The 25,660-nt window shown below is 38.6% G+C and overlaps 1 protein-coding gene across 5 annotated transcripts in view; it reads right to left on the reverse strand.

The window, feature by feature from the left end:
• Positions 1 to 671: 671 nt before the first annotated feature.
• Positions 672 to 25,660, reverse strand: part of dnm1l (dynamin 1-like) — a 60,894-nt gene continuing 35,905 nt past the window's right edge. For 3 of the 5 annotated variants that reach the window (XM_072267808.1, XM_072267806.1, XM_072267805.1), the window contains 10 exons: positions 22,875 to 22,995; positions 22,138 to 22,293; positions 20,609 to 20,698; positions 19,475 to 19,567; positions 15,427 to 15,483; positions 14,887 to 14,955; positions 13,849 to 14,031; positions 12,403 to 12,512; positions 6,031 to 6,190; positions 672 to 5,692 (listed from right to left, as the gene is read on the reverse strand). In XM_072267808.1, coding sequence (XP_072123909.1) covers positions 5,636 to 5,692; positions 6,031 to 6,190; positions 12,403 to 12,512; positions 13,849 to 14,031; positions 14,887 to 14,955; positions 15,427 to 15,483; positions 19,475 to 19,567; positions 20,609 to 20,698; positions 22,138 to 22,293; positions 22,875 to 22,995 — 1,096 coding nt within the window. In that variant the 3' untranslated portion in view covers positions 672 to 5,635. The remainder of the gene's footprint in view (positions 5,693 to 6,030; positions 6,191 to 12,402; positions 12,513 to 13,848; positions 14,032 to 14,886; positions 14,956 to 15,426; positions 15,484 to 19,474; positions 19,568 to 20,608; positions 20,699 to 22,137; positions 22,294 to 22,874; positions 22,996 to 25,660) is intronic. The other 2 variants (XM_072267807.1, XM_072267809.1) reach the window with 2 other exon arrangements.

Consider the following 25,660-nt stretch of genomic DNA (forward strand, 5'->3'; position numbering starts at 1 on the left):
AAACTTTGGGGACATATCTAGGATGTGAGGGAAAAATCACAGGGCACCAGCAAAAACCTACAATTAAACTCAAGTCACAATGGCTGCGTCACCATGCAGCTGATACAAGACAGTCGGCGTAAGAAAATACTTGTCATGAACTACCTGTACATTAAGGGAACAGAACACTGTTCTGTGCATTGAGCCCCAAGCATGCTGGTGGCTGTATAGGCAATAGCAGCCCGGACCTTTGATGTTTCCATTGTTTGTAAATCTCAGTGCAAAGAATACTTTACCCTTGTCAGCATTAAAATAGACAAAGTCATCCCTCTAGGCATACAGGATTCTGGTTGACATCTAATGTTGTCATAGCTGTGATTAGCAGTGGCTGCCTAGCATGATCTCAAGGCTAGGATGTTATTATGACCTTGATCTTCCTACTGAGAACAACCCAGGCACTAAAGTAAAGCTGAGAGTCATCCTATTAGTATGTCACATATTGGTGATGCATAATGATGATGTCACTTAAAACTCTGGAGTCATTGTACTTGTACCTTTCTGCACCAGAGTCCATTACCCTGTCTGCAGTACCTAGGCTGAAGCTTCCATTCAATTGCTTCACAGAGCTTCAAAGGTTTGATTATACTGAGGATTGCATACAGTTGTGCAGTTGCTTTATGCATTGTATTTATTGCAAGACAAATAGCTAATGTACAAAACATCCTGTATGTACTTATGGCAATTTAAATTTATTTTGTTCACGTGCCTTAATGAAAAACATCAAGGATTTGAATTAAGTTACTGATTAAATGGCATGGTTGTGGGGTACATATACCAAAGTACAAATAAAAACAACAAAACTCCCCAACATATGCAACACCAATATTTAAAATTTGTTAGTTGAGATTTTTCATTGTTAACATTCTTCTGCAATGCTTTACAGTATTACATACAAGTTAATGAAATGAAACACATTCAAGCCATGTAAGTCTTGCTGCAAGCCAACAGGAAATTCTCCTTGATATACCACCAAACCCCTACAAGCAGACAAGTTTAAAAGGCAGACTTGAGAGTCACAAAGATGATGATGAGACTATTACAGTGATCTACTATGAACACAATTATCTAGTGAACAGAAATGAGAACTAAATTAATACAAATAGTATTCACTTAATAGACATGCATTACCTTATTCCCACAATCTTTGTGTTAAATACAATTTGCTCAATACAATCACAAGCATAAGAAGATCCCAGTTTCAGTTCTTTGAATGTGGTAATTCAATTGGTTTCAGTTACCAGTTACACCCAGCACTGCTGATTATCCAGAAAACCATACTGAAAATATTTCTGTTGACATCAGGTCAAAAATCAGTTGTGAAGTTTTTTTTTTGTGTTATAATTGTTCATTTTATAAATATCTACTGCAACAAAGTATGCTTTGAAGTCTTGTTTTTTTTTTCCTCCCCACTTGACATAAACAATTTTCCCTTCAAGAGCAAGTTTTAACTGTAGAACTACTATAATCAGTTGTATCTTCCAGTCAGGTGTGAAATTTCTTGTCACTTGTGATACAGTTGCATATATGGTGCCACCTTGAGGTAATGTACTTCAGTACATCTGAATTTGTGATAAAAATTGCTATTATGTATGGTAAAAAGGCAATTGGATTAATGGTAATTTCACTTTAACAATGGCTAGTTTATAATATGGATGCTAAAAGTCACCCCTTGACCAGGTGGCACTGTATTTACTATTTTACTTCTGTTCTTTAGCTCAATTACATTGAAGGCAAAGGAGCTGAGCATTACTACACATTCGGTACAAAGGAGAACAGATGAAATGTCAATCTCAGTGCTTTAAAATTACACAATGAGCAGCAGGAACAGTTGGTTTCTATGATACCAATTGTTCACCATTACTAGTGAAGGGGTTCAGTTTTCACTGGCTTTCATGATAAAGACAGCACACTAAAACTGCCTTAGGTTACTAATACCTTAATTGTAAAATGAAATGATTTTCAAGTTCAAGTTCCTTGGTATCAATATCTCTGAGGGCCTAACCTGGGTCACAACTCACTGATGCAGCTATAAAGGCAGCAAGACAGTGACTATATTTCATTAGTTTGAAGAGATTTGGTTTGTCAACTAAAACACTCGAACTCTACAGATGTACCATGGAGAGCATTCTGACTGGCTGCATGTCTGGTATGGGGGAGTGGGGGAGGCAACTACACAAGATGAAAGGAAGTTGCAGAAAGTTGTAAAATTAGCCAGCTCCATCATAGGTACAAGCCTCAAGGTGTGGTGGCTCAGGAAGGTGACCCCATCACCGTCTTCTCATTGTCACCGTCAGGAAGCAGGTACAGAAGTGTGAAGGCGCACACTCAGCTTCTTCCCCTCTGCCACCCGATATCTGAATGGACGTTGAACCCGTGAACACTACCTCGCTATTACTTTGTTTTTTGCACTACTTATTTTAAACTTAACTATTAATATACATATACAATGACTCACTCATTAAGTATTTCTATTTGTCATGTATTGCATTGTAAATGCATTTGCAAAGTTAACAAATTTCATGGGAGGTTGGGGTGGATACTAATCTTACATGATTTTATTTTGGGTGTTTTTTTATTGTTATGAATTATATATTGGACTTGTTTGTTTTGCACTGTATAAATCTCCATTTTGTTGATGTTTTTTTCCTGTAGTTCTATTGTAGAAATGCATAGAAAAATTTAAAAAAACAAATTTCACTAAATATGCCAGTACAGTATTATTAAACCCGATTCTGATCTGAGAGAGAGAAGCATTCGACTACCCCATATATAGGTAAAGAAAACAATGCTTCTGAAGACAATTCTCTCAACAATTATTATTTTAATTATTTGCAGTTTTAAATTCAGGTCACTACTGAAATGATATTTCTGTTTGACATCTATTATGATAATAATCACATTACTTTAGTAATACTCACTAGTTCTAATGAGAACCTAATAGGACTAATTTTAACTGATCTTCAAACCCATGGAGACATTTTTCAGGAAACTGCAACTTTAAGTTAACCACTGTGGGAATGATGGTATTAACTGCTGAGCTATAATTGATGAACAGCATCCTGACATAGGTGTTTGTGTTGCAGCAACAACCTAGTACTCAACATCAGTAAGACGAAAGAGCTTCAGGAAGGGTAAGACGAAGGAACACATACCAATCTTCAGGAGGATCAGAAGTAGAGTGAGTGAGCAGCTTCAAGTTCCTGGGTGTCAAGATCACTGAGGATCTAACCTGGTCCCAACATACTGAAGTAGTCATAAAGGCGGCAAGACAGCGGCTATACTTTTTCTTTAAAAAGAAGTTTGAAGAGATTTGGCATGTCAACAAATACACTCAAAAACTTCTATAGTTGTACCATGGAGAGCATTCTGACAGGCTGCATCACTGTCTGGTATGGAGGGGCTACTGCACAGGACTGAAAGAAGCTGCAGAAGGTTGTAAATCTAGTCAGCTCCATCTTGGGCACTAGCCTTCAAAGTACCCAGGACATCTTTAGGGAGCAGTGTCTCAGAAAGGCAGCATCCATTATTAAAGACCTCCAGCCCTTTTCTCACTGTTACCCTTAGGTAGGAGGTTCAGAAGTCTGAAGGCACACACTCAGGAACAGCTTCTTCCCCTCTGCCATCCGATTCCTAAATGGACATTGAAGCTTTGGACACTACCTCACTTTTTTTTTTAAATATACAGTATTTGTTTTTGTACATTTTTTAAATAACCTATTCTATATAAGTAATTGATTTACTTTATTTATTGTTTTATTTTATTTAGTTATTATTTTTTTCTCTCTGCTAGATTATGTATTGCATTGAACTGCTGCTTCTAAGTTAACAAATTTCACGTCACATGCCAGTGATAATAAACCTGATTCTGATTTTTTAAATTTTGGTTTTTCCACATTTGAATCTTTCATACCCAAAAAGAACTGAGAGTAAGTTACATGGTAACAGTCAACTAGGTCAAGCTCCTCCAGTTTTTCCCCAAAGGACAAATATCATGCATAACTGCATTACCTTTCAGTCTCTTGCACCAAGATTAGATAGCTTCAACATTAATAATCCTGAATAGATTCTAGTTCATACTGATGTTTGCACCAGTTTCTCAGCCTCTCATCATCAGCTTCTTACAAACTGTTTCAGTGACTGTATTATAGTTATTCTGTGCATTACTGATGGATGTCTTACTCCAATACCAAGAAAAACAGCAGCAAAGATCATGCATTGGGTGTTGGCAACAATGAAGCAATCGAAAGTTCTTGAGATACTACTAATCAAAAAGCCATTAGGAACAAGAAATATCGGACACCTCTGGAGCCTGGAAGCAACCTTGGTTGATTCATGACTCTTGATATCTGTATTAACATTTATTTTATTCATTTTGAGCAGTTGAATTGAATGAAATACTTTCTCCTGATTTCCAAGTATTGTTTCCTTAAAGTACATTGGATCTGAATTAATCTATGTTGTGTGTTAAGTTACAAAAGTAATATAAAAATTACATTAGTGTAAGATGTATTATGCGAAGTGACTTTTATGACTGTGATGACATTGGTGAGAAACCTAATGTATTTCTGTATCAACAAATTTACACTGCATCACCCAAAATAATGGAAGCTTGACAACAGTAAACCAGCTACAAAAAAAAAGTCAATAAGTTACATATCACTTGATTTGGGGAGCAGCATACAATTACACAATTATCACACAATTAGCTTACGCAAAACTCATTAGATCAAATTTGGGCTTAGTTTATAATCTCAGTGTCATGACTGCATTCTCACTGATAACACTTCATTACTCTAATATTTTTACTAAGGCATAACTGTTCCACTTGTCCCTGATTCAGTCTTCAGATCTAACCGAACTAAGATAAATAACAAAAGGGGAGCTCCTAATTTATTTACAACTAGCCTTCTCCCTCTGTCCTGGACTTCTCATAATCAACCTTTTCTGCTGGTTGCTCCCTCCAACTCTTGCTGTGATGGTCTGCTGCTTATGACCTGGTCCCAGCATCAGCTCTCATTCCAGAGGATCCATTTCTCCCACTTCAGGAACGTAGTGGGAAAGATGTTAGAATTTGCTAGGTCTGCAGGTTTGTAAATCAGGAAGAAACGTTCATAAAGCTGGAATTTGGTCCTTTGCTCTCAACAACAGGGTAAAAGTTAAAAATTATTTCAATCTCTAAACAGACTATTCTGAAAGTAAAGTGGAAATTTTTAAGTGTTTCATGGGCAAATGAGTAGTTGTTTTAAGTATTTTTGAGACGATATAAAACTTATTAGGAAATCACTACCTACATAACAAGGAAACATGAGAGGATTGGAGGCACAAGATTCCAAAGGTTTCTATTTTCCAAGTTAAACTTACAATGTTTTCTATCACCACAAAAACTATGAGCCAATATTACACAACAGGAACAACTACAAAAAAAAATTTATGGCATTGGGTTTCTATAGTTCCTTCAGTACCAGAACCAACAGTTCATAAATATATATTTTTTTAAAACAAGTTAAGCAAATAAACAGTGCATTTTTCAATTCAGCAACATTCAAGTAATTGCCGTGTCCTCTTAGGCAAACTTTAGAATATGTGGCAGTAGGTCTCACCACAGATGTGTTTCTCGTATTTCTGCAATAACCTGACTGGCTCGTTGCAGGGCCTGTGTGGGAAGAAGAACAGTCAGTCAGGTTTTATGTGTCAGTATTTATATACATCTCTTAACTGGTTAGGCAGAAGAATTCACCAAGAAAATAGCATTGTATAAGATAAAACAATTGCCATAGACAGAAAATGGTTATTCTAGAACGCTCATGCACATGGTTCCCTTGAGCAAGTTTGATTCAATCAGGCCATAAAAACATGAGAAAAAAAAAAATCAGACATTTGCTTTTATTTAAAAACCTTTGAAGGCCAACAAAGCAGTTTCATCAAGGCATAATTCACAAATAAGCAATGCAATTCTATAAATTGAGGTTTAAGAAGATTAATAGTTAATACCTTCAGCATGTCTGCAGCTTCCTTCCGGCGCTGGGCCATGTCCTCAGATTCAGTAAGAAGGTCTTCTAACAGCATTGACTTGTACAGTTGACCAACAAGTTCACTTTGAAGATTGTCTTTTACATAATTAACTAGGAAATTCATTACAGCTTTTGGCACACTGAAAAGTGCAGAAGAATATGAATGTTACTTTTATTGACAAATTACATTGCATTATATTCACAGCAACTACACAGGCAAATGAAAACAGCATTAAATCAGCTAGTTACCTGGAAGAAGAGGATTGCAGTTTTAATTGTGAATTTGACCCCACAGCTGCATTGTGTCCATTTGAAATGTGCTTATTTTCAATCAATTCTAAGCTTAATATACAAACCCCATTTCCAGAAAAGTTGGGATATTTTCCAAAATGCAATAAAAACAAAAATCTGTGATGTTAATTCACGTGAACCTTTATTTAACTGACAAAAGTGCAAAGAAAAGATTTTCAATAGTTTTACTGACCAACTTAATTGTATTTTGTAAATATACACAAATTTAGAATTTGATGGCTGCAACACACTCAACAAAAGTTGGGACAGAGTTAAAATAAGATTGAAAAGTGCACAGAATATTCAAGTAACCCCTGTTTGGAAGACTCCACATTAAGCAGGTTAATTGGTAGCAGGTGAGGTATCATGACTGGGTATAAAAGTAGCACCCATCAAAGGCTCAGTCTTTACAGGCAAGGATGGGTCGTGGCTCACCCCTTTGTGCTAAAATTCGTGAGAGAATTGTTCGTCAGTTCAAAAGGAATATTTCTCAACTCAAGATTGCAGAGAATTTAGGTCTTTCAACATCTATAGTACATAATATTGTGAAAAGATTCAGAGAATTCAGAGACATCTCAGTGCGTAAAGGGCAAAGTCGGAAACCACTGTTGAATGCGTGTGATCTTTGAGCCCTCAGGCGGCACTGCCTAAGAAATCATCATGCTACTGTGACAATTATAGCCACCTGGGCTCGGGAGTACTTCGGAAAACCATTATCACTCAACACAGTCTGTCGCTGCATCCAGAAATGCAACTTGAAACTGTATTACGCAAGGAGGAAGCCATACACCGACTCTATGCAGAAATGCCGGCGAGTTCTCTGGGCCCGAGCTCATCTCAGATGGACTGAAAGACTGTGGTACCGTGTGCTGTGGTCAGATGAGTCCACACTTCAGCTAGTTTTCGGAAAAAACGGGCGTCGAGTTCTCCGTGCCAAAGATGAAAACGACCATCCAGATTGTTATCAGTGAAAGGTGCAAAAGCCAGCATCTGTGATGGTATGGGGGTGCATCAGTGCCCACGGCATGGGTGAGTTGCACGTATGTGAAGGTACCATTGACTCTGAGGCGTATATTAGAATTTTAGAGAGACATATGTTGCCATCAAGGCGACGTGTCTTCCTGGGACGTCCATGCTTATTTTAACAGGACAATGCCAGACCACATTCTGCACAGGCTACAACAGCGTAGCTTTGTAGACACAGGGTGCGTGTGCTTGACTGGCCTGCTGCCAGTCCAGATCGATCTCCTATTGAAAATGTATGGCGCATCATGAAGAGGAAAATCAGACAATGGAGACCACGGACTGTTGAGCAGCTGAAGTCTTATATCAAGCAAGAATGGACAAAATTTCCAATTGCAAATCCACTACAATTAGTATCCTCAGTTCCAAAACGATTAAAAAGTGTTATTAAAAGGAGATGTAACACAATGGTAAACATGCCTCTGTCCCAACTTTTGTTGAGTGTGTTGCAGCCTTCAAATTCTAAATTTGTGTATGTTTACAAAATACAATTAAATTGGTCAGTAAAACTATTGAAAATCTTTTCTTTGTACTTTTGTCAGTTAAATAAAGGTTCACGTGAATTAACATATCACAGATTTTTGTTTTTATTCCATTTGGAAAATATCCCAACTTTTCTGGAAATGGGGTTTGTACAGTATTACTTTATTCTACACCTTAATTACAATTTCTATGCATTCAAGTGATCATTCAAATCATTAACTTTCTTTACTCATTTGGATCAACCAAGCCAGTACTGAAGTAAAATTTTCCATTCCATCTTCAAACATTCTCAAACTAACTTCAGCACAGAGTAGATCCAGTTAACCTGATTGTTTGCATTTCAACTCAAATCCCCAAGGTGAAAGGGCACAGCCTCGTGTCAATGAGATGCATTTCAGTAACTAAGTAAATGTCAATAAATTAAATATAATAACGTTATCTGTTTAAAATAAAGCTAATTATGAATAGACATAAAACTGTTGAATGGCAGAAGTCCCAAGACCATCCATCCCATTACATTGTAATAGGGAAAACTGAAAAGGTTTCAAAAAGCAGTAGTGTAATGAAGACTTAAATAGAAACAGAAATTGCTGGAAATACACAGCAAATCAGGCAGCTTTGTAGAGAGAATGTGCACAGTCCTGAATATCAGGTCATATACTAAACCTGCCCAGGCTTTTAGGATGAAGACACCAAAATAGGTGGTGTCATAGACATGGACATTTGTTTAATTTAGATAATTACGAGGTATTGCATTTTGGGAAGACAAATCAAAGTAGAGTTTTCACAGTGAACTGTATGACCGTGGTATGCGTTGTACAACAGACGGACCTAAGTGCACCAAGTACTGGAAGTAGCGTCACCGATAGATGGGGTGATTAAGGAAGGTTTTGACACACTGGCTTTATCAGGCCAGGTTACTGTGTATACAAATTTGTATGTTACAATTGTACAAGGATATTTGGAATATTCTTTGTTTTTTGTCAGACTAATATAGGAAGGAAGTCATTAAGCTTCAAAAGAGGCAGAGGGGATTCAGGTGGACAATGTTGGGACTGAGTTGTGGAGAGAGACTAAGCAGTTTGGGACTTCAGTCATAGTTACACAGAAGAAGAAATCATGAAGGGTACAGATAGGGTGTACGAGTACAGCCTTTTTCCCCACAGCTTTGGAATTCAAGAACTACAGGACAGAGTAGCCATCTAGTTCTCAGAACCTGCTGGCACTCATCAAGAATGAGGTAAGACCTAAGACCCAGGTGCAGAATTACGCTATTCAGCTCATTGAGTCAGCACCAACATTCCATCATGGCTGATATATTATCCCTCTCAACCCCATTCTCCTGCCTTCTCCTCATAACCTTTGACCCACTGATTAATCAAGAACCTATCAACCTCCAACTTCACTTGGCCTGCACAGGATACATATTTTACAAGTACAGAATTAGATCATTCATCCCATCAAGTCTGCTCCACCAAGACTGATTTATTATCAATCTCAACCTCATTCTCCTGCCTTTTCCCTGTAACCATTAATGCCCTAATTAATCCAGAACCTTTCAATCTCTGCATTAAATATACCCAATGACTTGGCTTGCACAGTTGTCTGTAGCAAAGAATTTTGCAGATTCACCACCCTCTGGCTTAAAGATATTTTCCCTCATCTCTGTTCTAAATGGATGTCCCTCAATTCTGAGGCTGTGCTCTCTGGTTCTAGACTTCCCCCAAAATTGAAAACATCCTCTCCACTCTATCCAGACCTTTCAATATTTGATAAGGTCTCCATGAGATCCCCACTCATTCTTCTAAACTTCAGTGAGTACAGGCCCAGAGGCATCAAATGCTCCTCATATGTTAACCATTTCATTCTTGGAATCATTCTCATGAACCTCCTCTGGACTTTCAATTGCAGCACACATTTTCTTAGATAAGGGGTCCAAAACTACTGATGATACTCCAAGATGTCTGACCAATGCCTTAAAGCCTCAGTATTACATCCTTGATTTTATATTCTAGTCCATACTGATTCAACATGCAAGTTAAACTCTAGGGAATCTTCCATGAGGCTTCCCAAGTCCTCTTGCGCCCCCAATTTTTTGAATTTCCTCCCCATTTACAAAATAGTCCAACTCTATTCCTCCTATCAAACTGCATGACCATACACTTCCCTAATACTACATTCCATCTGCCTCTTCTTTGCCCATTCCCCCAATCTGTTCAAGTCCTACTGCAGACATCCTGCTTCCTCAACACTCCTACATCTTTTCAATCACTGAAGTCAGGCTAACTGGCCATTAATTTCCTTTCTCTGCCACCCTCCCTTCTTAAAGAGTGGAGTGACATTTGCAATTTTCCAGTCCTCACGAACGATTCAAGAATCTAGTGATTCTTGAAAAATCACTAACGTCTCCACAATCTCTTCAGCTACTTCTTTCAGAACCGTGGCGTGTAGTTCATATGGTCCAGGTGAGTTATCTACCTTTAGACTTTTCTGCTTCACAAGCACCTTCTCCTTAGTAATCGCAGCGACACTTACTTTTACCCTGGACACGCTTGCATTTCTGGCGCCCTGCTAGTGTCTTGCACATTGAAGACTTAAGTTCCCCAGCTATCTCTTCATCCCTATTACCTCTCCAGAATTATTTTCCAGTGGTCCGATATCTATTCTCTTTTTTTTTTTTTTTTAAAAAAAACTTCTTACACAGGTGAAGTACCCCTTACCGAAATTCTTGGGGCTGGAAGTGTTTCAGATTTTGGAATATATAATGAGGTAGCTTGGGGTTGCCATCATTTCCAACTCCGAATTTATGTGCTACCAGTAAACAGTCTGTCTTACTCTTGTTCATCATACATGTACTTGAGTAGAAATTATTACGTACGATTGAAAATATAATGCGTGCAGCATAACAAAAGCATCACAGCAGCATTGCAAGAATACCTGAACTCAGGTATTGAGCAACAACAAAAACAGCAGGCTTTCAGTCACCACCTTTGATGCCCTGTTTTGATTAAAAGGTAGTAGTACACTGCATTTGTATTTTACTTTTTTAAAGTTTTATGAAAGGTATAAAACCAATTGTGTTAAATTTTCACAAATCCTTAGTGAACAGCTTTATCTTCAAAAATTTAATGCTGGGTCTTTTCTTAAATTTCTGCAACCAACTTGTTGAATATTCAATTAGCTTCAATTTTCAGTTTGTCATGATAGATTTCTGCTTTTTTCATAATTAGCACACCATTAAGTGGTATATGTTCACTCCGACACAGATGGATACATTCTTTCAATCCATGATAGAGATCTTCATTTTTCATTAACTTCTGTTGAATACATATAGGAGGTATTTCTCAGAACTGTCTGTGATGAGCAGAGACCAGCTCATTACCTGGGAATCTTCCCAGGAATGTGTGGAATTTTCCATTTATGACATCAGCTCAGTGCTCAAAAGTAAATTTGGATTTCAAAGGTTTTTGGATTTTAAAATTTCAGATAAGTGGTACTCAACTTGTATATCTGGAAAAAACCTTTATCCTCTTATATTATTGGCTAGCTTACCTTCACTTTTTTCTCTTTACGGCTTTTTTTTTTAAGTTGCCTTCTGTTAATTTTTAAAAGCTTCCCAATCCTCTAACTTCACACAAATTTTTGTGTTTTTTTTTAAAATATAAGCCCTTTCTTTTGCTTTGATGCCAACTTTGACTTCCCTTGTCAGCCACAGTTGCCTCATTCTCTCTGTAGGGTACTTATTCATCGTTGGGATGAATCTTTTCTGCGTCTTCTGAATTTCCCCCAGAAACCCCAGCCATTGCTGTTCCAGGGTCAGGGTCCTAGCCAGATTTGAACACAAAACCATCGCCTTGAAGCCCAGTGCTGACACCACTGGCCGGCCCTGTTCCTACACATCACATTCTGATGAGCAAGAGGTCAAGCTGCTGCTCCAGATCCTTAACACATTCTCTTCGGAGCTGCGACTTTATGCATTTCATGCAGATATAGTTACGGAGGAGATCGGAGGTGTCCCAAGTTTCCCACATCTCACATGAGGAATATATCTGTACAATTATGCCCAGATCCATTCTCAGTGCACTAGCTATGTACTATCTGAAAAAATAAAGCTTAATAGTAACTTTTTACTTACTTAGAACATCCACCTGTCATTGCTCAAGCTTATTGAGCCAAAGCTAGACCACTCTAATAATGCCCATTCCAATAATGGCTACTCGCTTCACCTCCTTCATTTTTATTGGCCCCATGCCAATTGCTGTCCACTGAGAAAAAAGCCGAAATGCACCCGAGCTGTTTTTAAATCTCGCACTGCGTCACCAACAACCAAACTCACGCATTCATTGCTGCCCACCACGTTTCCCAGCTTTTGTTACATGAACTAAGAACATAAGCAGGAGGCCAGATTTCTGTCTGATCCAGTCTTGGCCTCAATATTTTCATTCCCTTTTACTCTCGTGTTCTAATTTGTAGTTGAAATAGAATTTAAAACAATATTACAGAGACTTCCAGTGTTGAACAGTAGATAGGAACATCTGTTATTAGAGAAACTTACCTGTCCTGGATATTTTTTCTCACAATCAAAAAGTAGGATTTAATCAATCTTTCAATCACTTCACAATCTCGTTGCTCCCGTGCTGAAAGTTTACGTGAAACAGGAACACGCTACAAAAATAACATCCATTTTAATAACTGCATATCATAGCCAACACACAAAGACACAAAAGCACCTGCTTGCATTGTTTGCAAATACTCTGATGGAGAAACTGGTTTAACTCTAAGGAAAAGGAAACAAAACGGAACAGTGGTCATTGATCCTGTTTGACTACTGTTCTATAAGTATGCCTGCATAAGAAGAATCTTAGGGCTGTATATGGTGACATATGTACTTTAACTTTGAAAGTTGAGCTCTTTTGGCTTGATTTTCCAATAAAAATACATGATTAATAAGCAATGTTCACTCTTGTTCATTTGCCCTCTATCCTAAATAAACCTTTTCACACAGATGATTTATCAGTACCTGCATATAATCACTGTACCAAAATTAACTTTTCATTCTCACACAGAGAGAGGTCAATACAGTCAGCCCTTCTTATCTGCGAGTTCCATATGCGCCAACTCAACCAACCGCGAATCAGGAAAACCCGGAAGTTCTCTCTCCAGCACTAGTTCGAGCATTGTTCACCTCGCGTCTCATTCCATCGTTACTTTGTTTCTGTGAAAAAATGGCTCCTAAAAAGCAATTACGTGGTCAAAGCAATTCCTCAAAGGCTAAGAGGGAGCGTAAAGTGCTCTCTCTCGCTGAGAAATTAGAAATATTAGATCTTTTGAAAAGTGGTATGTCGCATTCCGAAGTGAGCCGTAAGGTCAGTAAGAACGAATCGAGCATTTGTACAATAAAGCAGAAAGAAGTTGAAATTCGTGGAAGTGTTAGTCCTAGGGATGGCTGGCTGGCTGGCTATGTAAAGCGCAGCAGCCGCAAAAACTTAAAGATCACGGGAGAATCGGCATCAGCATTCCCAGAAGAGCTACGATGGTTGTGTCTGTACTGAACATGTACAGAATTTTTCTTGTCATTATTCCCTAAACAATACAGTATAACTATTTACATAACATTTACATTGTAATAGGTATTATAAGTCAACGGAACAGAAACACTGAGGGCAGCAGGTCCTGTGCTGCCTTGGGTCCTAAAGTCCACCCACACTGAGACAAGTTAAATAAGGGACTTGAGCATCCGTGTTTTTTTGGCAACCGCAGGGGTTCTCAGAACCAATCTCTCGTGGGTAAGGAGGGCCGACTGTACAAGGTGAAGAGCTAAGAGGCAACAACAAACAATGACAGACTAACTTTAAAGGAATTTGGCAAGGAGAAGCACCAGTGTTAACAAGGTAAAAGATACGTTGAACCTTTCATACAGGACTATTGCCGTAACTGTTCACATTTTCCAGCAACACTGTTAGTCAAGGAAGAGAGAACTGAAAAGTTAATTGCAACCTACCACATCAAGGAAATTTACAGATGGTCCCTTGTGAGGACTGCCCGCAGCAGGCTGCTTTGGCTTTTCTTCAGATGATCCTTCATCTGGTTTTGATGTGGATGAGCCTTTCAACATCCCTCTCCAGTTTCCAGCTGATGCTCCATCCTGATTCCCATTCTGTATTTGAACTTCCTTATTTAAAGGCTGAGATGGAGTAGCAGAAAACACTAGTTAACACAGTACTAAACATATCCAGTCTTTAATATCAACCACTTAAACTATTTCTAAAAGTAGCCAAGTTTACACTGCACACTTATAACTATAAAACACGGATTAGAAAGTCTGTATTAGGGTCTTAAGGACATGGAGGCTTTGGAGATAATGCAGAAGAGGTCACCAGGATGCTGTCGCTTGGATTAGATAATAGCAGTGGCAAGGAGAATTTGGATAACTTGGGAGAGTTTTCTCTGGAGTACAGGCTGAAGGGCCGATAGATGTTTCTAAAGGTATGAGAGGCATTGATAAGGTAGCCTTTCTCCCAGGATAGAAGCTTAAAAGACTAGAGCGCATAGCTTTAAGGTGGGTGGGAAAGAGGCTGTTTAAAGGAGAATTAGAGAAGTTTTATTTCACAGGGTAGGTGCTGGAAGTGCTACTGGGGCGATGGTTGAAGTTGACCCAATAGTGGCGTTTAGAGAGCACTGGAGAGGTACAGATCACATGCAAGCAGGTAGGTTTGGTTTAATTTGGCATCTTGGTTGGCAGAGAGTTTAAGCTGAAGGGCATGATCCTGTGCTGTACTACTATATTCCATGTCATAAGAAAGCGAGTCAAAGACCAAGGAAAAGAACATACATAATCCTCGATCATCAGTATTACTTTATATTCCTATTTATTGATGGGGAGGGGTGTTTACTTGTTTACATGTGGGAGGCCAGTAACAAGCTAGTTCTTTTCATAAAACTATCAGAGGATGCAAGATGCATTTTCAATACATTAAGACAAATTGGAGCAAAGGCCAGCATGGAGTACAATAAAGCACACAGCAGATGCGTGACCAACCTTTCCCTCCAGCTCAGCAGAAGACGACTCCTGGGAAGGAGCTGATATAGCACTTAAAACTTTAGAAGGCTGCAGCATAGAAAGAAAAATCAGGAAAACTGTCGAAAGTGAGTAAGTTTATTTGTGAAACCAAACATTCATGCGCAATTCATAAAGCACCCTTGCCATTCTCACAGCCCCTTCACAGAAACAACATGAATAAATAAATCATCGTTACTTAATAGCAATAATGTTTCCATGTCAACCATGCATCCTAATAGCTGGCAAGACATTCAACAATTCCAAGGCAACAAAAATCCTTTAAAAACCACAGAAGTAAAATAATTCAAAACTTTTTCTTCCAAGTTCCCACTCTACAGTTGCCTGCAATTTTCTGACATTCACAAAGGGGTTTATTAACTTTTGTGTTTTTCCCGCTTCTCAATTTCACCACCTCCTCTACTCACCATCACTAGTTACCACAAATGGTAAGGAAGTTGCCCTGCAGAGACCAGGATCAACTTGTATTTATCCCTAACTTGAATTTCCATCAAATCTTACCTTTTCTCGAGACAGAGCTGCAGGTGGTTCCCTTGCTAATCGGTTACGTCTTTGTTCCTGAGAAAACAGAAATCTCTTTATGTAAGTATAAAAGTCAGACATTTAAAAGGAAAAAGTAGAATTTTAGAACCTATTTTTTCCATCCTTACATCTTCCTATGCCAGTGATGCAAGCAAATACCTCTATTACCAAAGACAATATTAAACCAACTTATTCCCAGATCTCTGACAGGATTGGTGAAGGCAGACCACAGTGACAGCTAGTCTGTGTATGAGAGCAACCTAGAATTACCTCTACCACTATCCCCACCAGAAAAGCTTATGGTCACAAATGTAACTCCCCAATCCTGAAATCGGAACTATGGTGCTCTAATACAGTACAACACAACTGAGAGACGCATTTGAACCTGAATTTACTCTTATCCTAGCAAAGTGTGGCAACATATTCAGTGGTCATCTCTAAATAAGAGCATTTAATAAGCATTTCCTTCTCTTAACAATTTTTGTAATAATCTAACTTAGCTGTGAATGTTACTTATTCATTGAAATAGTTAAGTTGAAATTAGTTGACAAGGGAGGGATTTACAGAAATTTATGTAAATAGTAATTGTTAAAATATGAGTAATTTATAACTTTTCCTATCAGACCAACTGACATGTGAGTTCAGATGCAGATATGCAGCATATTCCTATACTGAACACTTGGTATTGGTGTAGCCTAAAGCTAGCGTGAAGATTTCAATGAAAGGCAGGCGTGAACTTCCTTTTTCGACTTCAAGCTTTTGTATGATGTTACTTTAACAAATCAACAACTATAAAGAGTAAAAAATCCCCGCCTTACAAGTTTGGTTCTTTAACAGAGTGCAAGGTCCAGCTGGGCTTGTGCAGTGATCCAGAAGTTGTTCAACTCTGGGAGAAGGATTCCAGCTGCCTTCTTACTCCTCTCAAACTTATAAAATTCTATCAGCATCCAGCACTCAAGAGCAAACAAACTAAGTTAGTCCAACTGCTCTTCATACCAGAAGCCTGCCAATTCAAGCTGCACCCTGGTAAACCTCTTCTGTATCATCTCCAAAGCCTCCACATCCTTCCTAATAAAGGGGTGACCAGAAATGTATGTAATATTTCATATGTGGATTAACCAGAGTTTTATGAAGTTACAATACAATTTCCTGATCTCAGTATGTAACCCAATAAAAGCAAACACGTCATACATATGCTTGATCTCTTTGCAATCCACTGTTTCTGCAACTCCTTCAAAAATGCACTTTCCCTCAACCACTGCAACGTTTTCATACTAACACACTGCAAGATAAAGAGATAAGTTTTAGGCTTTGTCCCCCTTCATTTCCAGTCCTGAAAGGGCTCAGCTAAAATGTCAACTGTTTTATTCATTTCCATAGATGCTGCCTGACCTGCTGAGTTCCTCCAGCATTTTGTGTATGTTACCCTGGATTTCCAGCATCTGTAGAATCTCTTATGTAAATTAAATAGAGGGATAATTTTTCAGATGGAAGGGAAATCCTTCAATCTCAAATATGAGAGAGAGAGAATGTCCTCTCTTTGGGTGCAATGTCAAATAATGTCCATAGAAACAGAGGCTATAATGGGTGAAAGTGTACGATCAGTTAATCAGCCCTTTTGGCAGCCTCCCATTGTTGTAGTTATTTCAGAAAATGTCATTAGAGCACATTAGGATGCAGTCAGCAATCTAATCTGTAGTGCTATGTGTTTAAGGAATACCAACTTTGAGACAGAACACTGCATTAACACAAGTTTTATCTTGTATCCAATCAACGATTCTTATTTTGATATAGAAATGACAAAATTCAAGATATACTCTTATCACGCATATTTTCAATAATGAATGGCTATAACAGTATTCACAAATGAGAAGGATACTGAATTCTGTAAAGTAAGGGAAATAAGTAGGGCAGTTATGGAAACTATGATGATTAAAGAAGAGGAAGTACTGGCACTTTTAGGGAATATAAAAGTGGATAAGTCTCTGGGTCCTGACAGGATATTCCCTAGGACCTTGAGGAAAGTCAGTGCGGAAATAGCAGGGGCTCTGACAGAAATATTTCAAATGTCATTAGAAACGGGGACGGTGCCAGAGGATTGGCGTATTGCTCATGTTGTTCCATTGTTTGCATTACTAAATGACAATAAAAGAGGACTGCGTGTCCTCAATCTAATAATCTAATCTAATTGTTTAAAAAGGGTTCTAAGAGTAAACCTAGTACCTATCAGCCTGTGAGTTTGACGTCAATGGTGGGTAAATTGATGGAAAGTATTCTTAGAGATGGTATATATAATTATCTGGATAGACAGGGTCTGATTAGGAACAGTCAACACGGATTTGTGCATGCAAAGTCATGTTTAACAAATCTTATTGAATTTTTTCTGAAGAGGTTACTAGGAAAGTTGACGAGGGTACAGCGGTGGATGTTGTCAATATGGACTTCAGTAAGGCCTTTGACAAGGTTCCACAAGGAAGGTTAGTTAGAAAGGTTCAATCGTTAGGTATTAGTATTGAAGTAGTAAAATGGATTCAGCAGTGGCTGGATGGGAGATGCCAGAGAGTGGTGGTGGATAACTGTTTGTCAGATTGGAGGCCAGTGACTAGTGGTGTGCCTCAGGGATCTGTACTGGGTCCAATGTTGTTTGTCATATATATTAATGATCTGGATGATGGGGTGGTAAATTGGATTAGTAAGTATGCAGATGATACTAAGGTAGGTGGAGTTGTGGATAATGAAGTAGGTTTTCAAAGCTTGCAGAGGGATTTAGGCCAGTTAGAAGAGTGGGCTGAAAGATGGCAGATGGAGTTTAATGCTGATAAATGTGAGGTGCTACATTCTGGTAGGACTTATCAAAATAGGACATACATGGTAAATGGTAGGGCATTGAAGAATGCAGTAGAACAGAGGGATCTGGGAATAATGGTGTTCCCTGAAGGTGGAATCTCATGTGGATAGAGTGATGAAGAAAGCTTTGGTATGCTGGCCTTTATAAATCAGAGCATTGAGTATAGGAGTTGGGATGTAATGTTGAAATTGTACAAGGCATTGGTAAGGCCAAATTTGGAGTATTGTGTACAGTTCTGGTCACCAAATTATAGTAAAGATGTCACCAAAATTGAGAGAGTACAGAGAAGATTTACTAGAATGTTACCTGGGTTTCATCTCCTAAGTTACAGAGAAAGGTTGAACAAGTTGGGTCTTTATTCTTTGGAACGTAGAAGGTTGAGAGGGGACTTGATAAAGGTATTTAAAATTACGAGGGGGATAGATAGATTTGACGTGAATAGGCTTTTTCCATTGAGAGTGGGGGAGATTCAAACAAGAGGACATGAGTTGAGAGTTAAAGGACAAATGTTTAGGGGTAACGTGAGGGGGAACTTCTTTACTCAGAGAGAGGTAGCTGTGTGGAACGAGCTTCCAGCAGAAGTGGTTGAGGCAGGTTTGATGTTGTCATTTAAAGTTAAGTTGGATAGCTATATGGACAGGAAAGGAATGGAGGGCTATGGGCTGAGTGCAGGTCGGTGGGACTAGATGAGAGTAAGAGTTCAGCACGGACTAGAAGGGCCGAGATGGTCTGTTTCCGTGCTGTAATTGTTATATGGTTGTATCTTTTCTAGACAACGTTTTAAAAAAATAGCATCCCTTCTGAGATAGACAATGTAAACAATATCCTAGATTTCACCACATGCATTACTTGACCACTCAATCACCCATTAAGTCATTCAAGTTTTGGAAATTTAAAAAGCAATTTGTAGAACTGTATATGTACTTTATACTTTATTGTCGCCAAACAATTGGTACTAGAACATACAATCATCACAGCGACATTTGATTCTGCGCTTCACACTCCCTGGATTACAAATATTAAAAAGTTAAAATTAGTGAATATTAAAATTTTAAATTATAATTCATAAATATAAAATAGAAAAATGAAAACCTATGAAATATCAGCAGTAAATAAGCACACAGCTGTGAATATAATAATGAATAATTATTGGTAATCAGAAATTTTTATAAAACTTACCTCTATGTTACTATTCAAAACCCCACAGGCATCTGCAAAGTCAGGGTGCTTTGTATTGATGTATGCAAGCTCAATGGCTACTAAATTGTGGACCTAGAAATAATTAAAAATCCTTGAAACAGCAAAAGATGAAGGTGCAAAAGCTACCTGTACCAAGCCCAGCTCATTAAATGTGATAAACTCAAAGATGCAGGCTTAAACTGACCTTTAACAATGTGTCCTCCATAAACTGCAACATATATTTACCCATTAATTCAGAAGTTTACAAATGTTTACAGAAAGGAATTCCTCAATCACACACGCAACATGATTATATTGGAGTTACTAGTGCTGATATTTACCAGCAGCTCTTTTCAGAGATGGGGTTCAGCCAAACATAGCTGTAAGACCAGATCTTTGCAGAGACTGTGAAAGGTGAAATCTATTTGCCCACTACAGGAGTTCTTGTGGTGTCTAGTTCTGCTACTATGTCTAATGGTCTTATGAAAATAAGATTACTAACAAGCAGAGAAATTTCACAACACTTTACATAAGAATGCCTATGCAATCTCTTTTTGAAGTATGTTGGAATTCACTGAATCCAAATTTACCTTTTTTGCAGAGTATTTTCTCCTTGACAGTTACTTTTACAGGTTCATCTCTAGTTTCAGCCACATAAATGGTTCATATGGTTTCATTTTAATATCAGAGAATGTATACAGTATACAACCTAAAATCCTTACTCTTCACAGACATCCACAAAAAAAAGAGAACGCCAAAAGAACAAACATCAATGACCTAGTACCACAAGTTTCCAGTGACTGCATTATACTTTGTCCTTTTCCAGAAATACCTGTGTGACCAATTCTGGCTCTGAGGAAACCTACCTCATTTCATTCCATTATACCAAAACATTGCTACTCCAACAACTCAAGGGCCAGGTATTTTTTTTTAAAAAAACAGATATTTAGTTGCCTAATAGCACTGCATTGAGTCTCCTTTTTTATACAAAATTTTACTATAAATTAAGATTCACTGGATATGATTTCAAAGATCAAATGTCAACACTTCACTCCCCCAAATAGGCATGAAAGAACTTGCAATCAAAAGTTGATCAGAATCAAGGAGAACTTGTACTGAGTCTTCACAACTTACCATATCATTGGTAACAGGCAATCTCCTGCGCAACAATGATGTCACAACTTCTACAATGGCATCATGGAGTTTTGGAAAACGGAGCAATTCCTAAGAGATGACAAAATACACCAGAAGATTAACAGAGTTGAATATAGAAGAATTCAGCTCCACTTTGAATAACAGCAAATAACTAGTTCAGATAAATTTCAGTTAAATTGGATTAGTCAAAAATCAAAACAGCAGATGCTGGAAATACTTGACAGGTCAGATTTCATCTGTGACAACCAGAATTAGCGTTTCTGACCCTTCATCACAATGTTCAATCATAACTAATTGATGAAGACCAAGGAACTGATTATAGACTTCAGGAGAAGGAAACCAGAGGTCCATGAGCCAGTCCTCATTGGAGGATCAGAGCGGAGAGGGCTAGCAACCTGAAAATTTTGAGTTGTTATTATATCACAGGACCTGTCCTGGGCCCAGCATCCAAGTGCAATTACAAAGAAAGCATGGCTCCACTTCCTTAGGAATTTGCAGCGATTCCGCATGACGTCTAAAGCTTTGACAAACTTTGATAGATGTGTAGTGGAGAGTATATTGTGGAATGCAACACAGCCTGGTATGGAAACACCAATGCCTTTGAACAGAAAACTCTACAAAAGAAATAGTGGATAAAGCCCAGTCCATCATGGGTAAAGCCCTCCCAACTATCAAGCACATCAACATCAAACACTGCTGACACTGCTGCAGGAAAGCAATACTATGCATCAAGGAGCCCCACCACCCAGGATATGCTCTCTTCTCACTGCTGCCATCAGGAAGAAGGTCCAAGAGCCTTAGGACTCGCACCAGCAAGTTTAGGAACAGTTACTACCCCTCAAACATCAGGCTCTTGAACAAAGAGAATAACTTCACCTGCCCCATCATTGAAATTTTCAAACAACCAATGGACTTTCAATTACTCTTCATCTCATGTTCTCATAATTTGCTTATTGATTTATATTATTTCTTCTTTTTGCATTTGTAGTTTGTTGTCTTCTGCGCTCTGATTGAAAGACTTAGTTCGGGAGTTGTTCATTGATTCTGTTAGTTACTATTCCATAGATTTGTTGAGTAGGTCCATAAGAAAGTAATTCTCAGATTTGTATATGATGACATATGTACTCGGATAATAAAACTCTTCAACCCAAAACACCAACTCTGTTTTTCATCTTATAGAAGAGTCTTGACTTGCTGTGTATTTCAAAAATTTTGTTTTCACTTTAAATTTCCAGTACCTGCAGTTTGCCCTTTTGATTTTAATTAAATGATTGAGTGGTTTTGAGTATTATAGTTATTCACATACACTCCTACAAGAACATTTTGTATTCTTCAGTACCAAGATAATTTCAGTGAGAAAAGTTAACAGCTATATTTTGTTTTAATTGCTTTATATTTTCAATAATATATACAGTACCAATTATCAATAAAACTCACTGAACTGGCATTTAAGTAGCCACTCTTTAAATAACAGCGGACAGCAGAGGATAATTGAGAAGCCTACGTACCTGTGTGCTGTATGTGCTGCAGTGCTGTATAATCCTTTGCATTTCTTCATGGACCAGTTCAACACACCGCAAGCTTGGTTCCTCCAGACGTTTAATCTGTCGCTTCACTAACAACTCAAAAGAGATTTCAGGAACAAAAAGTGCTGGGCGTGGACCCTAGATACAACAGATTAAATTAATACCTCTCTCCCCACTAAAAGCACATTAAAATATATATCAAAGGTTCTAAACAGAACATCACATATGAGGAGCAGATGCTTTACCAAGCCAAATTCTTGCAAGATGAATGTTGCCAGGAGGAGATAAAGAGGTTATAAATTAAGACTATTCAAAAAAGTCATTGTCATAAACAAAACACTGCACATTATCATGAAAGATGAAAAGAAGCAAAACATACAGTCAAATCTGGGCAAGTGAAAAAAAGAACAGCAAAAGCCCCTGTTATCCAGCACTTAAAGCTCTAGGTATATTCTACTAACAGATTTTCTCAACATCAGTCAACTAAGCAGCTTCAAGGGGTTTTAGATAGGCAGCAGGAACCAGAAAATTTGAAGCATGCGTAAAGAATTGAAAGCCGAATTTCCGTAATCTAATTAAACAGCATTTTCTATTAACAGACACATCAAGTCTGACACATGCCAGATAACAAAGCCTTTGTGCAAAATGGAATACGTCAAATAAAAATATCCTTATTGTTTCAAGACCTTGACTCTTAAAAGAGGGCTCTGCCTACTCACAGTAGCATTTCTGATTGCAGTGAGAATGTCAATAGTATTGAGTCCACCCAGTGCATCTACAGATTCCAAAGTACGTCCAAACGTTTCATGAAAAATGTAGCATATTCTTGCTCCACCACAACTGGAAATAAAATTTAAAAAGTGGTTAGATAGTTATCCCCTCATGGATAAATCTCAAGCTGAAAACGAATTTCTATGTAAACGCACTTACAATAATGCACAAAAATCCCTTGTATTGCATTTGTAATAAAGTGCAAGTAAAATATACTTCTGATGAGTGACAGTAAATTGAGTCAAGGACAAGCAGCAGAATAGCCTCCTTTTGCACTGTAAACATTTAATTTATGCAAGAGCAATTAGCTAGCTCCAGTCTCCTGCCCAGTCTTCTTAACCTTGAAAATTGTTTCCTTTTAGGACCTCATTTTTCCTAGTTCTAACGAGGGGGCCTGGACCTGAAACATTTGCACCTCTTTCCACAGATGCTGCTCAACCCAAATGTTTCCAATAATTTCTGTTTTTATTCCAGCAAGTTTTTAAATAACCTATTTATTCTAAGTTCTTGGCCTTTCTAAAAGAGAACAGTTTCTTTCAACCTACACTGCCCATACCCTTCATGATTTTAAGAACTTTTGGTAATCTTACAACGCCCTCTCTTCCTAAGAGAACAACCTGAACTGCTTTATTCTAGTAACACACTGAAACACACTCATTATTGGATTTCAGAAAATCTCTTCTACACCCTGCACAGCCTTTAATCTTTTTTAGTATGGCACCCAAAATGGGACACAATACTCCAGTTATATAAAGCTCTTAGTTGACATGCTTTTCGAATCAGTTTCTCAATTGTTCTACTATTTTCAAGGAGCTATACAAACATTCCCAGTTAGAAACATAGAAAAACTACAGCACAATACAGGCCCTTCAGCCCACAAAGTTGTGTCGAACATGTCCCTACCTTAGAAATTACTAGGCTTACCCATAGCCCTTTATTTTACTAAGCTCCATGTGCGTATCCAAAAGTCTCTTAAAAGACCCTATCGTATCCGCCTCCACCACCGTTGCCGGCAACCCATACCATGCACTCACCACTCTCTGCATAAAAAACTTACCCGACATCTCTGTACCTACTCCCCAGCACCTTAAACCTGTGGCCTCTTGTGGCAACCATTTCAGCCCCGGGAAAAAGCCTCTGACTATCCACATGATCAATGCCTCTCATCATCTTATACACTTCTATCAAGTCACCTCTCATCCTCCGTCGCTCCAAGGAGAAAAGGCCTAGTTCACTCAACCTGTTTTCATAAGGCATGCTCCCCAATCCAGGCAACATCCTTGTAAATGTCCTCTGCACTCTTTCTATGGCTTCCATATCCTTCCTGTAGTGAGGCGACCAGAACTGAGCACAGAACTCGAAGTGGGGTCTGACCAGGATCCTATATAACTGCAACATTACCTCTCGGCTCCTAAATTCAATTCCACAATTAACGAAGGCCAATACACCGTATGCCTTCTTAAGTACAGAGTCAACCTGCGCAGCTGCTTTGAGCATCCTATGGACTCTGACCCCAAGATTCCTCTGATCCTCCACACTGCCAAGAGTCTTACCATTAATACTATATTCTGCCATCATATTTGACCTACCAAAATGAACCACTTCACACTTATCTGGGTTCAACTCCATCTGCCACGTCTCGGCCCAGTTTTGCATCCTATCAATGTCCCGTTGTAACCTCTGACAACCCTCCACACTATCCACAACACCTCCAACCTTTGTCATCAGCAAACTTACTAACCCATCCCTTCACTTCCTCATCCAGGTCATTTATTAAAATCACGAAGAGTAAGGGCTCCAGAACAGATCCCTGAGGTACACCACTGGTCACCGACTTCCATGCAGAATATGACCCATCTACAACCATTCTTTGCCTTCTGTGGGCAAGCCAGTTCTGGATCCACAAAGCAATGTCCTCTTGGATCCCATGCCTCCTTACTTTTTCAATAAGCCTTGCATGGGGTACCTTATCAAATGCCTTGCTGAAATCCATATATATATCTACTGCTCTTCCTTCATCAATGTGATTAGTCACGTTCTCAAAAAATTCAATCAGGCTCATAAGGCATGACCTGCCCTTGACAAAGCCATGCTGACTATTCCTAATCATATTATACCTCTCCAAATGTTCATAAATCTTGCCTCTCAAGATCTTCTCCATCAACTTAACCACTGAAGTCAGTTTCACTGGCCTATAATTTCCTGGGCTATCTCTACTCCCTTTCTTGAATAAAGGAACAACATCTGCAACCCTCCAATCTTCCGGAACCTCTCCTGTCCCCATTGGTGATTCAAAGATCATCGCCAGAGGCTCAGCAATCTCCTCCCTCACCTCCCACAGTAGCCTGGGGTACATCTCATCCGGTCCTGGCAACTTATCCAACTTGATGCTTTCCAAAACCTCCAGCACACCCTCTTTCTTAATATCTACATGCTCAAGCTTTTCAGTCTGCTGCAAGTCAGCACTGCAATCACCAAGATCATTTACATAATGAATACTTTACTGCAGTAGTCACTAAGTACCTTTGCTATTTCCTCCAGTTCCAAACGTACTTTCCCACTGTCACATTTGATAGGTCCTATTCTTTCACGTCTTATCGTCCTGCTCTTCACATACTTGTAGAATGCCTTGGGGTTTTTCTTAATTCTGCCCGCCAAGGCCTTCTCACAGCCCCTCCTGGCTCCCCTAATTTCCTTCTTAATCTCCTTCCTGTTAGCCTTATAATCTTCTAGA

This window comes from Mobula birostris, chromosome 9 (assembly GCF_030028105.1).
Source record: "Mobula birostris isolate sMobBir1 chromosome 9, sMobBir1.hap1, whole genome shotgun sequence".
NCBI lineage: Eukaryota > Metazoa > Chordata > Chondrichthyes > Myliobatiformes > Myliobatidae > Mobula > Mobula birostris.